Here is a 14,451-nt window from a genome sequence, read left to right on the forward strand (position 1 = left end):
GTGACCAAGGGGAGATGGCTTCTAGCTAGAATGGAAAGTGGGATTTAGGGGGAGATGTTTTGTTTATGGTAGGAGATACCATAAGAGAAGCATGCTTTTTGCTAATGGGATAGGTCCTACTAGAAAGGGAGAGATTAAAGTTTACCTACAAAAGAAGAAGAATCAATTGTAGTATGAGATTTCTGAGAAGGCTGGAGGGGAGGGGATATATATGTATACAATGTATGTATAAATTTAATTTTCAGTTTGCTTGGTATACATAACTACATATGGAGATTAATAGTTCCCTTAATAAAGAGAGGGAGAGGATGGTATAGTTGGGACTGGGGTGGGGAGCGGGACAGTCAGCCTTAAGGGGCTAATGGGTTTTACGAGAGGCTGCAGGAAGATGCCAGTCTTGCCTCCTGTACATGGGTATGAGAGACCAAGTTCTGCCTGAGAGGACTTCAGGCAAAGTGGTGCCCTGAGGGGACAGCCAGGTTTCAGTGAAGAAAGGCTGTGGAGGGAATGTTGGAGAAGAGGTTGAGGATATTGGGTAGTTGGCTGCTCCTGGAGTAAGAGCTTAGACGAGTTCTAGAATAGAAGAGTTTGGAAGGGAGGCTAGAAGTGCTAAGATAAGTAAAAAAGATAATTAGCGCCATCGTGGGTGATAATTTGGGAGATAATAGGTATTTGGGATATGGGATAAGGGGCTTGCTTGCATGTGCAACTTTTCCAAGGTTGTTTTGAGTTTGTTCAGAAGTAGTTTAGTTCCTGTAGTGTTACAGTAGGTCATTTCCATCCATGAACCATAAGCACTTCAAAGGACCTGAGATGTTGTTAGTCAGACCTTTTCTTTCCAAGCACATTCATTGCTATTTCTTTTTGTCTAAGAAAGATTCTTCACCTGAATGGTGCAGGATTGAATTTACATGGGTGCCTTCTTTGAATTTTGGTTGGCTGCTTCTTTTCAAGCCTGATTTAAGTTTGTTAATCTCAATTCTCTATTAAAAGAGTAATAAGTAACTTGGAATGTCATGTATAATTTTTATTTATTTTGTTTGGTGGTATAATTTTATTGAGCCATTGTAAAAATCTATAGCTATACACAGTTCCAATTAAGATTTAATGTCTTTTTCCATCCAGCTGTCTTTGGCAAGTATCTCTTATATTATATTATACATTGTGAGAGTTACCGTTCCAATCCAGAGATAATATGATCTTGCCTTTAAGTTACTTGCCGGTTGTTAGATTTACTACCAGAGTAATGAGCAAGAGGAGGGCAGGAGCTCGCACTTGCTTAGCTTTTTAGAATCAAAACTTTCCCTTTTTAATAATAGCAATAGTTGCGTTTTTTCTTCCGTTTTTTCCCCTAAAACAGTATAGATTTTTATTAAGCATTACAAGTTGCATTCGATAGCCTTTAGATATGCCACACAACAGTCCGTCAGCAGACCATCTAACCCAACAGGGCTTCATTCTTGTACAATCCATGAGTTCGGGGAAAACTCCCTTCAACTTACAGTTAAGATCTTACTTAGCTCTTGTGGGCAGGGATTGGGGAATTATACCTCATTTCTGATCACTAATGTAATGAAAAGCATCAGAAATATATGAAAATGATAAGAAGTGATTGTGACTTTAAAGTACATTGTTTGGAAACATTAACAGAAACATCAAAATGATAGACGTTTACCTGCTTCTATTAAATTCTTGTTGGGAAAGTTCTCAAGAATAAGCAGTTTCCTGAATAGCAAGAGTTTCTACAGATGGATTGCATTTCGTTGTTTATTTACAGTTATGCAAGTTAACTAGTACTTTAGATATGAAGAGGGCATAATGGAAAATAGTATGAATGGGTAATTTTAATAGCTTTGCTAACAGTATTGGATGTATGTTTTTCACTGCTTGTTTTGTAGGTTTATAAAATGTTAGCCATATCAAAATTTCTTAGGATCAGATTTCAGGTGGTACTTATTTGCTGTAAATTTCCAGCAAACTTTCCATGCCAAGGTTATTTATGATGTCAAGTGAAAAAAAAATCAACTTCCTGCAGTTTTGATGCCAAATGTTTCTTTGGAAAGCTACTGTGTAATTTCCTCTCTGCTTGAACATTTGGTTTTTAGGGAGCTGAAAATTGCTTGGAAGGCCTTACGTTTGTAATCACAGGCGTGCTGGAGTCTATTGAAAGAGATGAGGCCAAGTCTCTAATTGAACGTTATGGGGGGAAAGTAACAGGAAATGTCAGCAAGAAAACAAACTACCTTGTCATGGGTCGTGATAGTGGACAGTCCAAGAGTGACAAGGTGGGTACTGCTGTGTTCTCAACACCATGACACCTCCTGCTTGCCTTGGCATGCTCTTGATGTGATTTGCCCTTTACTCAGAGTTAAATGAAGGAAAGAAATAGAAAAGTAATTTCTTGCCCACATTATTTCTTCTCCACAGAAGTGTTACTGGCTTCGATGCCAGGATTTTGGTTTTCCATTGGAAGGCACAGTTCTTGTTTACTTGATTTTTTCTTAGTGTATTTAGTTTAAATCTTTTTTTATTTTTGAAGATAGAAACAAATGCAGTTTTCTTTTTCTTCCAGTCCGAAGAAATGCCACTGTATACACCATCTTAGGTTTTTTTAAAATTAGTGCTCTTAGGGAAAGAATCAGCTGCCTATCAGGTAGGATTCTGTTTAAGCTCTAAGTAACAGAATACCTGATTAACTGTGGCTTAAGCAAACAGCTGCTTACTTTCCTTACAAGAATGCTGGAGGTATTGCTGGGATAGTTCAGCAGCTCAATGATGTGGTTCCTTTATCTCTGTCATCTTTATTGTGTTAGCTTTTGTCCTCATGAATGTTGCCTTGTGGTTGCAAGGTAGCTGCAGCTCTAGCAGCTCTAGCCATTTAAGTTCTCATTCAAGGCAGGAAAGGGGAACAGCAGCAAGCTGTCATACATAAGAGCTGTGACTGGCCTGACAAGAGTTTTCCCAGAAATACCTCTTACAGAATTTCACGTCTCATTGGCCAGAGCTGTCACCTGGCCACTCAGAGCTATATGGGAGGTTGGGAAGAACCAAGACGTTTCTGGTTGCCTTAGACCAGTCATAATTAATCACTTGGAGGACACATTGGAGTTCCATCAGCAGGGAAAAAGGTGAGGGAAATGTCTGTTATATGTATTACATGTGGGAGAAGGTATGAAGAGCTGGTCTTAGGCCCTAGCGGCATTGCCCCTTCCCAGGGGAGGAAAGGTAAAGCAGTCTATGAAAGTAGTAATTCCTGTGCCAACCTGCTACTCTGAGGGATTGTGCCTGTTTTTTCTTTTCAATGTTATTTTTTCAATAAATGTGCTATTTTTTATTTTTCTTTCTTAATTCCAGTGTTATCTAATTTACCTGTGGTTTTCTTCACCTACTAATAGGCCCTAGAATTTTTTTCTGTTGTTTTGTTTTTACAGAAAGGAATGGTAGGATGCAGTTTTGATATTTGCATTTTTAATTAACAGGCCGCAGCCTTGGGGACAAAAATTATTGATGAAGATGGCCTGTTGAATCTGATTCGAACTATGCCAGGCAAGAAATCCAAGTACGAAATAGCAGTTGAAGCTGAGGTTCGTATAAAACGAACATGATTTATTTAAGTTGGTGTATAGTAACTTTTTAATTTCATAGACATATGTTGTGGGTGGATACAGGCTTGTTGGCCGAAAGATTAACTTCCCTGTCTACCGCAAATGAACCACCTTAGTTCCTTTTGAGCATCTCTGCTTCAACATGTCTACTTTGTTGTTTTTCCTTATCTTTGTCAGGGAATATGAGTAAAGAAAGGGAGGACAGTATATTTCATATATCTACTTATTAAACTTTCCTTATTTTCCATATTATTATTATTTAATTTTTTGAGATAGAGTCTAGTTATGTCATGTTACCCAGGCTGGAGTGCGATGGTGTGATCTTGGCTCGCTGCCCCCTCTGCGTCCTGGGTTCAAGTGATTCTTCTGCCTCAGCCTCCTGAGTAGCTGGGACTACAGACACCCTCCACCATGCCCGGCTAATTTTTATATTTTTAGTAGAGATGGAGTTTCACCATGTTGGCCAGCTGGTCTTGAACTCCTGACCTCAAATGATCCACCTGCCCCTGCCTCCCAAAGTGCTAGGATTATAGGCATGAGTCACTGTGCCCAGCTATATTCTCATGTTGACTTTATGCAAAGGTTATTGTTTAAGAGTTCCTTAAAAAAATAATAATAATAAAAGGCCGGGAGTGGTGGCTCACACCTGTAATCCAAGCACTTTGGAGGCCAAGGCGGGCAGATCACCTAAGGTCAGGAGTTCAAGACCAGCCTGACCAATTTTGTGAAACCTCGTCTTAAAAAAAAAAAAGGGCCGGGTGCGGTGGCTCACGCCTGTAATCCCAGCACTTTGGGAGGCCGAGGCGGGTGGATCACGAGGTCAAGAGATCGAGACCATCCTGGTCAACATGGTGAAACCCCATCTCTACTAAAAATACAAAAAATTAGCTGGGCTTGGTGGTACGTGCCTGTAATCCCAGCTACTCAGGAGGCTGAGGCAGGAGAATTGCCTGAACCCAGGAGGCGGAGGTTGCAGTGAGCCGAGATCGCGCCATTGCACTCCAGTAACAAGAGCGAAACTAAAAAAAAAAAAAATCAGGAAATGAACATTGATACCATATTGTTAACTAAGCTCTACATGTTATTTGGACCTTGCATTTTCCTGGCCCTGCTTCTGTTCCAGGGTCCCACTAGTTGTGTCTTCTTAGTCTTTTCCAGTTGATGACATTTTTTTAGCCTTTCCTTTTCTTCTTACAACCTTGACACTTTAATGAGTAGTGGTCAGTTTTGTAGAGTGTCTTGTTTTGGATCTGTGATGTGTCCTCATGATCACATTTTTTTTCTAAGAACACCATAGATGTGATATAGTGTCCTTCTCAGTGCATCGTATCATAGGTACCAGATGTCAATATGTCTTCTTATTAGTGAGGATAACCTTGATTGTTTGGTTAAGATGATTCAGCATCCCACTGAAACTAATTCTGGATTTCTCCACTAGTAAAGTGACTATTTTTTCCTTTGTCATTGATAACTATCTTCGCAGGAGAGGTAGATACTTTAAGACTATGTTAATATCCTATTTGTCCTTAAACATTCATACACTAATTTTAGCATCCACTGCTAAAGAGGTACTTTTTTTTTTAAACATTGAGATATTACACACTGTAAAATCCACCCTTATAAAGCATATAAATCAGTGTTTTTTAGTATACTAACAAGTGTATACAACCATCAGCACTATGTAATTCCAGAACATTTTCATCACCCCCAAAAGAAACCCTATACCCATCAGCATTCACTCATTATATCCACCCCCCCGCCCCGGCAATCACTGCTCTCTCTGCTTTGTCTCTGATTTTTCTATTCTGGACATTTCATGTGTAAATAGAGACATTTGAATATGTGGCCTTTTGTGTCTGGCTTCTTCCACTTAGTATAGTGGTTTCAGGGTCGACTTGGGTTGTGGCATGTGTCAGTACTTCACGCCTTGTTATGGATAAATAATGTTTCATTGTGTAGATACACCCTATTTTGTTTATCTTTTTTAGTTGATGGACATTTGGATTGTTGCCATCTTTTAGCTATAATATGGTTATGAACATTTGTCTACAAGTTTTGTAGAGGCATTAACTTTTAATTAGAAAATGTTGAAACAAAGTCTCTTAACACTGTGCCTTTTCTCAAACTAAAATTGGAGTATTTACTGCTTTTAAGAAACCAACATGTTCTCACTTTTAGAAATTGCATTTGGGTACTTTCTGGTGTGTTTGCTAATTTTTGTAGTTTAGGAGGTGGTGATTTCCACAGACAGGAAAGTCTACTGTGAAAAGAACAGCCCAAGCTGAGTAGTCCACTTGGATATCTCTGATTGCTCTCTGTAGTACATTTAGCAGGATGGAAATCTGTATGCTTCATCAGATTTCTTTTTTTCTCACTTTTCTACTTTTTAAGATGAAGAAAGAGTCCAAACTGGAGAGAACACCCCAAAAAAATGCACAAGGAAAAAGGAAAATTAGTCCATCTAAAAAGGAATCAGAATCTAAAAAGAGCAAGCTGACTTCCAAAAGGGACAGTTCGGCAAAGACAATAAAAAAGGAAACAGATGTGTTTTGGAGAGGCCTGGATTTCAAGGAGCAGGTGGCCGAGGAGACAAGTGGTGACAGCAAGACTAGGAATTTGGCTGATGACAGCAGTGAAAACAAAATGGAAAATTTACTCTGGGTGGATAAATATAAGCCAACCTCGCTCAAGACCATAATTGGACAGCAAGGTGATCAGAGCTGTGCCAACAAACTCCTACGCTGGCTCCAAAACTGGCACAAGAGTTCTTCTGAAGATAAAAAACATGGTGATTTTACAACCTCATTCATATTTGTATGTAGGTATATCAACATGTGATTGCTCAGTGGCCACATATATGAGAAAATCTAATGGTTCATTCATCTGTCAGCAAGCATTTATTAAGAGCTTGATCTGAACCCAGGTGCAGTACTAGACCCTGCTGGTGGTGTTGTGAACAAAACAGCCCCTCTCAGGAGCTCACAGGCAGTTGGGGAGGCATATCTGAACCAGCCATTAAAATATATTGTGCCAAGTATTGCTATAGGGGTAAGTCCAGGGTGCCACGAGGATGAAGATGTGTGGTCAGGGCCAGGGTGTGTGTGCTCCCATCCTGGAGGAAGGGATGGCTAAGCTCAGACTTGGAACCCAAGTAGGAGGTAGCTAGGCAAAGGGAGGGGTGGGTGTTGGGTGGGAAAGAGTACGTATCCCCAGGTCTGAAGCCATGTGAGAGGAAGACTCTTGAGTGGCAAGGGCTCTAGGAGGAAAGGCGTGAGTACATAACCGAGGCATGTATGCAGGGCAGTCAGCCTAAACTCCCAGTGGCAAGCACGATTTGCTCCAGAAGGCCTGAGAGTCCTGTGCTTCTGTAGTTTCTCTCCTTGTTTATGACGTATTCGTCATGGAGAGTGAAAAGCCACAATATTTATTTAATGTCCAAAGTATTTTCAGAACTGAGGTTTCAGATCACAAATGTAGTAGTAGTGTTTTCAACATAGACCAGTGATGACTAGAGTGCCGATCATCATTGCCAATGAGGCTTGTTTATTTATAACAGATAATATATTGTAATGATACAGGACTAAAGTTAAATTATTTTTTTTTCATTCTGAAACCTCATAAAATCTGCCTTAAAAGAGGGTACAGTCATTTCATGTGCCTGGATAATACATTTTTTTTTTGGAGACAGAATCTCACTCTGTCACCCAGGCTGGAGGCAGTGGCACAATCTTGGCTCACTGAAACCTCCACCTCCTGTGTTAAAGTGATTTTCCTGCCTCAGCCTCCCAAGTAGCTGGGATTACAGGTGTGCACCACCACACCTGGCTAATTTTTTATATTTTTAGTAGAGACGGGGGTTTCACCATGCTGGCCAGGCTGGTCTTGAACCCCTGACCTTGTGATCTGCCCACCTCAGCCTCCCCAAGTTCTGAGATTACAGATGTGAGCCACTGCACCTGGCCAAGAAGACTTTTAAAGCTTCAGGTAAACTCTAGTGCCTGTCTCCATGCTTTAACCATTGTCTCTGTCAGTTATTGAGTATGAATTGAATGTGACGTATGTGCCAGGCACTCTTGTGGTGAGGGGAGGGAGAGGGCTCTGGTGTTGATTGTCACAAGATAGTTGCAGACACAGCATCTTCAAGTCATTTTTTTCTTCTTGTGACCATGTAGCTGCTATGCGTACATTTAGTGAAGCATGCCTGGCTCTGTGCTCAGCCATTCCATCCTCACAGTATCCTTACCAGCAACTTTACTGTTCTACTCATCTCACAAGGAAGGAGGCAGGCAGAGACGGGCTAATCACTTATAAAATACCCATGGCTGGCGGGAGGTGACATGAGGATGGATGGAGTCGGGATCGAGCCCAGGCAACCTACTCCTTGGCCTGTGCGTTCATAGGAAAGGAAACTCATACAATTATTATTTCAAATCAAGAGCTTTAAAATCAGTTAGTTTTAGTTTTTTATTTTGGGTGTGGGTGTGGTAGGAATTAGAATGTCGTTGAAGGCTCTGGAAACTTGTTTATGCTTTGTAGAAAATATTCTGCAAATGTAAAACTAAACTGGAGGACCACTCTCTATGTGAAGTTTAGGCACAACTATTCCTGACATGCCTGAATTTCTGTTAGGCAATACAGGTTAACATTCTGGAACTTCTTTTTTCCTAGCACCAAAGTTTGGCAAATTTGCCGGCAAAGATGATGGCTCTAGTTTTAAAGCAGTGTTGCTGTCAGGCCCTCCAGGTGTTGGCAAAACCACCACAGCTTCCCTGGTGTGTCAGGTGGGTGCTTTGTCGCAGTGTGGTTGGACTGATAACCTTGAGTGGTCATGGCTAGCAGATAAAAATGTGTGCCCACGTGTGTGCGTGTGTGTGGTGTCTATATATAAACTATGTTGGTTCTGGTGATCTTTGTCATTTTTATCCTTTTAAAATATTGGTAATTATAATAATAGGTAATACCTATGAGCGAGGCAGTGTGCTAAGCATGTGGGTGTATTATGGATAACAAAAACATGTATTCTAGACTCTGAAAGATGGACATATCTTAATGCCCTTGTAATAATTCGATGTATTCAATAATGATCTGCACTGTCATCATCCACACATCAAATGAAATAGGCTTAGGGAGGAGGGTGGAGGCCCAGTTTGCACCCAGGTAGCCTGACTCAGGGTTCTGCTCTTCAGCACTGTGTGATCCTGCCTTCATTCCTGTTGTCACTATTGTGGCTGACTCCCTGTAGACGGTGGGACAACTTGACTTATGTAGGCAGTAGAGCAGATCAGAGTTAATGTGTTGGTATCAGCATGATGAAATAAGAGATTAGAAATTGATTGTTGGATTTCTCAGTCCTCTGCTGCATAAGCTTGTGGTTTCTTTTGGTCTTTGTTGTATGCATCTGTGCATAAAATTTAAATACAAATTTTATCTGTTTTCACTGTATTTATAAACTACAAAAAAGCACAAAACAATATTTTTTTTCCTAGTCCCTACAGTTGCAAACACAACTCTTTTTCTCCCTTTATTATTATCATTATATTTTTTAGGAATTGAGTTAAGACATAAGCTGATCAGTTTTGGGAAATGAATCAGAAGAATTTAAATTTTCCTGATTTCAGAGAAAAATTGTTTATTGGGATAGCTTGACAAAGAATGATTTAACTTTATAAATTATCCTAGAGAGGATTCGTTTTTGGTATCTTCATTTTTAACTTTTGTTTTGTGTTGAGACACAGTTTCACTCTGCCACCCAGGCTGAAGTACAGTGGCATGATCTTGGTTCACTGCAACCTCTGCCTCTTCTTGTGCCTCAACCTCCCGAGTAGCTGAGACTACAGGCATGTGCCACCATGCCCAGCTAAGTTTTTGTATTTTTAGTCGAGTTGGGGTTTCACCATGTTGGCCAGGCTGGTCTCGAACTTCTGACCTCAAGTGATCTACCCGCTTCAGCTTCCCAAAAGTGCTGGGATTACTGGTGTGAGCCACTACACCTGGCCTGTATCTTATAATAGATTAACTCTGTGTCTGATATTGAATTCTTGGGATGATTATATTTAATTCTTTTTTGAGGACTTTAAGAAGTAAATTTAGTAAAATTGTTTGTTCAAATATACTGTTCCAGATTAGCGATTCCAGCTGAAGTTTAAGGACCAAACTTATTTGTGTTTATATGTGTATGTTTTATGTATGTATATGATATTCTAAAAATTTCTGATATTGTAAGACATACTATAGTTAATCTCATTGTCTGTTAATATCATACTTTATATTTTTACCTATAGTATTTTATGTGATTTTTATAGCCCCATTCTTTCTTAACTGGCCTGTCTTGGTGGGGTTGGTGTAGTTAATTTGTAATGTGCCGTCAGTGGTGTCCAATATTTTGATTAGGAGTTGGGATACAGCTACGTGGAACTGAATGCAAGTGACACCCGAAGTAAGAACAGTTTGAAGGCGATTGTTGCTGAGTCACTGAACAATACCAGCATCAAAGGCTTTTATTCAAGTATGTGGCTTTTTGAACAGCTGCTGTTGTTATGTAAGAAAAATATGTTCATTTCAATGTTCAGTAACCAGTATTGAACACAGGTTGTGTGCCAAGCACCCTATTAAATTCTGGGGCTAACAAGAGAATAATAAAGTCCTCAGATGTCACTCTTATGGGGTAGTATCGTACCCTTTCATAGGTCTTAGAGGTTTTTGAGAATATGATAAAAATGTGCACATGCACATATTTATGTGCTGTTTATATGATTTTAGAGGATTCACAGGTGAATCCTGTAAACAGAGAAAGAAAATAAACAAACCGTATGTAATACAGTGTGATGAGTAAGGAATTAAGGCCAGCAGACGAAGTAGTAATTATGTTTGGGGCGTTGAATTAAAGGGGTGGTAATTGTTTGGAAAGAGCTTGAAGAATGAGAGAAAACCATTTGGAGGTGGAAGAGATTATTGCAGGCAAAAGTAGTAGAAGAGAAGACAGTGTGCAAGTGCCCACTGTGTTTCAGGTTGTAACTGAGTTCATGGAAAATAAGATACTCAAATGAAGGACCACACAGGGTCTATTTAGAGCCGATACTGTGTTGTTTTGTCACCTGAATTCTTGATGCCTTCACATTGTTCTAAATAATTTGCTCAGGAAATGTCACTCTTAGACATGGCGAGTGGGAGGGTAAATTGGTACAACTCTGGAGAGTAGTCTGGCAATATTTCTCAAATTACATATACCCTCTAGCCCAGAAATTCTAATTGCTGGAATTTAGCATTTATTATACTTTTATATGTGCATAGTGGCATATATATATGCCATATAGATAAGGATAGCTAGTTAGTATGATAGAAAAAAGCCTGGAAGCATCCTATATATTTCATTAATAGAGAGTGATTAAGTAAAGTGTGATACAAGTGTAGAATGGAATATTAAATTGCCTTAAAAAAATGATGTGTCCTATATCTACAGATAAAGTATGAATTACCAAAATACATAAAAATGACAAAACTGGCCGGGCATGGTGGCTCATGCCTGTAATCCCAGCACTTTGGGAGGCTGAGGTGGGCGGATTACCTTAGGTCAGGAGTTCGAGACTAGCCTGGCCAGCATGGTGAAAACTCGTCTCCACTAAAAATACAAAAATTAGCTGGGTGTGGTGGTGTGCACCTGTAATCTCAGCTACTCTGGAGGCTGAGGCAAGAGAATCGCTTGAACCTGGGAGGCAGAGGTTGCAATGGGCTGAGATCGTGTCATTGCACTCCAGCTTGGGCAACAAGAGCAAAACTCTATCTCCAAAAAAAAAAAAAAAATGACAAAACTCAGTTGCATATTTTTATGCACTTATGTGTATCTCTTTAGGGACATATAAGAGACTATTGTTTGCCTCTGGGAAGGGAATTGGGGTCTGCAGTGGAAGGGGTGGCAGGGAGAGTTTCTCTTCACTGCATATTTTGTTTTTTCTTTAACAACACTCTAGTCCAACACTGCATATTCTTGTAGTGTTTGAAGTTTAATATGTTTTATCTAACTTTCTACAGAAAAGCAGTTTTTGAACAATTGTTATTTTGTTTTTGTCTCATCCCGTTGCTCCTCAACCTGGGTCAGATGGAGCCTCTTCAGTAAGCACGAAGCATGCTGTCATCATGGATGAAGTAGATGGCATGGCAGGCAATGAGGATAGGGGAGGAATTCAGGTAATCCAAGTGGTGTATTTTTGCAGTTTCATTATTGATATATAGATTATTAAAACATTGTCATTCTCCTATTTATAGCAGTTAAGGCATGTTGCTGAGGAGATTTTTAGAACCTAAAATACGATGTGTGGTACTTGTCATTTTTTAAATAATTATTTTTGTGTTGCAAACTTGCCTTTCAGGAATTAATTGGCCTGATAAAGCATACTAAAATTCCCATTATTTGTATGTGCAATGATAGAAATCATCCCAAAATTCGTTCTCTGGTTCATTATTGTTTTGATCTTCGTTTTCAAAGACCTCGGGTTGAACAGATTAAGGTATGATGATTGAAATTTTTTTCCTTCACATTAGTCTATTTATTTAAGGGTCAATTTTTAAAAGTACCTGATAAATATTTTAAAAATATCTGATTATATGAGTTAAAAAAAAATCACTGAAAATTCCTCCCTTGTCGATCTCAGGGTGCTATGATGTCTATTGCATTTAAAGAAGGTTTAAAGATTCCCCCTCCAGCTATGAATGAAATAATTTTGGGAGCCAATCAAGATATCAGACAGGTAAATTAAATACATATTATGTAACAGTTGCTGATTATTTTTAATTAATTCTTTCAACCTTGTAGAGATGGGGAACAATGGGATTTTCCTATCTTGACATTGTCTTACTTGTGATTCTTCTAGGTTTTACATAATCTGAGTATGTGGTGTGCACGAAGTAAAGCATTAACCTATGACCAGGCCAAGGCTGATTCTCACAGGGCCAAAAAGGATATCAAAATGGTAAAATAAATTTCCATGTCTTAGTTACTTTCCCAAGCCAAAACACTTCTTGTTCTCTAGGTAGCTGGATAGAAATAGTTAATATAGTTTCTTGATATGCCTATGGAATCCAGGGATATTTATAGTAAGAAGTACAGACAGTTGCTAAAAGTGTTTCTAATTCAAATGAATTTTTTCTGGAAGATTGTCAATGTTTATTATCAATTTTGAGAAAGGGATACATTTTAAATTATACTCATGCTTCAATAGTTATAAATTGGGCTTTTCCAGAGTTCCTTATGTTTGGCTTTCAAATGCTTGGAATGGTTTTGCACTGTTCAGAATAATCCATGTCAAATGGTTTAGTTTAATAGCCTCTCTGAAACTAGAGGTCTGTATCAGTTACCTCTATGTTGTATTTTACCTAGTTGCTAATCAAAATTTGTCATTAGAGCAATGATTAAGCAAATTCTAAAAAAGTTAATACACTTTCTTATTTATTTAAATTTTAAAAATTTTTGGTAGAGACAAGGTCTCACTATGTTTTCCTGACTGGTCTCGAATTCCTGGCCTCAAGCAATTCTCCTGCTGTGGCCCCCAAAGTGCTGGATTACAGGTGTGAGCCACCACTTCTGGCCTATACCCCCCTCCCTCCCTCCCTCCCTCCTTCCTTCCTTTCCCTATCCCCTCCCTTCCCCACCTCCTTTCTAACAGAGTCTCCTTCTGTAGCCCAGGTTGGAGTGTAGTGGCACAATTTCAGCTCACTGCAACATCTGCCTCCTGGGTCCTGGTTCAAGCAGTTATCCTGCTTCAGCTTCCCCAGTAGCTGGGATTATAGGAACGTGCCACCATACCCAGCTAATTTTTGTATTTTTAGTACAGACGGGGTTTCACCATGGTCTTAACTCCTGACCTTGTGATCCACCTGCCTAGGCGTCCCAAAGTGCTGGGATTACAGGCATAAGACACTGTGCCTGGCCTACGCTTTATTTTTTTAGAGCAATTTAGGCTCACACAAAATTGAGTGGAAGGTACAGAGAGTTCTCACATACTTCCTGTCCCCCTCACACGCATAGCCTCTCCCACCACCAACATCCCCCACCAAAGTGGTATATTTGTTATAATCGATGAAACTACATGGATACCTCATTATCACCCAGAGTTCATCGTATACATTAGCATTCCCTCTTGGTGTTTTACATTGTATGGTTTTGACAAATATAATGACATGTATTCACCATTATATACATGTTTCACTGTCCTGAAAATCCTCTGTGCTCTACCTATTCATTCTTCCTTTCCTCCTTTCCTCTCTACAACTCCTGGCAACCACTGATCCTTCTGTGTCCATAATTTTGCCTTTTCCAGAATGTGGTATAGTTGGAATCACGTAGCATGTGGACTTTTTCAATTGGCTTCTTTCACTTAGTAATAGCATATAAGGTTCTTCCATGTCTTTTTTTTTTTTTTTTGAGTCTGAGTCTCTGTCACCCAGGCTGCAGTACAGTGGTGTGATCTTGGCTCACTGTAGCCTCTGCCTCCCGGGTTCATGTGATTCTCTTACCTCAACCTCCCGAGTAGCTGGGATTACAGGCACCAGCCACCACATCTGGCCAATTTTTTATTTTTAGTACAGATGGGGTTTTACTATGTTGGGCAGGCTGGTCTGGAGCTCTTGACCTCAAGTGATCCGCCCACTTTGGCCTCCCAGAGTGCTGGGATTACCAGGTGACCTACTGTGCCCACCCCCCTTCCCATGTCTTTTCATGACTTGATAGCTCACTTCTTTTTATTGTTGAATAATATTACATTGTCTGAATGTACCACAGTTTAATTGTTCATTTACCTACTGAAAGGACATCTTGGTTGCCCCCAACTTTTGGTAATTATAAATAAAGCTG

The 14,451-nt window shown here is 39.7% G+C and overlaps 1 protein-coding gene across 2 annotated transcripts in view; it reads left to right on the plus strand.

The window, feature by feature from the left end:
• RFC1 (replication factor C subunit 1) overlaps positions 1-14,451 on the plus strand; it is a 91,875-nt gene that overhangs the window by 66,372 nt on the left and 11,052 nt on the right. For both annotated transcript variants that reach the window (XM_035293880.3, XM_078367378.1), the window contains exons 11-19: positions 2,106-2,285; positions 3,480-3,584; positions 5,997-6,393; positions 8,274-8,386; positions 9,996-10,110; positions 11,701-11,789; positions 11,972-12,109; positions 12,254-12,349; positions 12,473-12,571. In XM_035293880.3, coding sequence (XP_035149771.2) covers positions 2,106-2,285; positions 3,480-3,584; positions 5,997-6,393; positions 8,274-8,386; positions 9,996-10,110; positions 11,701-11,789; positions 11,972-12,109; positions 12,254-12,349; positions 12,473-12,571 — 1,332 coding nt within the window. The remainder of the gene's footprint in view (positions 1-2,105; positions 2,286-3,479; positions 3,585-5,996; positions 6,394-8,273; positions 8,387-9,995; positions 10,111-11,700; positions 11,790-11,971; positions 12,110-12,253; positions 12,350-12,472; positions 12,572-14,451) is intronic.

The sequence above is a fragment of the Callithrix jacchus genome, chromosome 3 (assembly GCF_049354715.1).
Source record: "Callithrix jacchus isolate 240 chromosome 3, calJac240_pri, whole genome shotgun sequence".
Taxonomy (NCBI): Eukaryota; Metazoa; Chordata; class Mammalia; order Primates; family Cebidae; genus Callithrix; species Callithrix jacchus.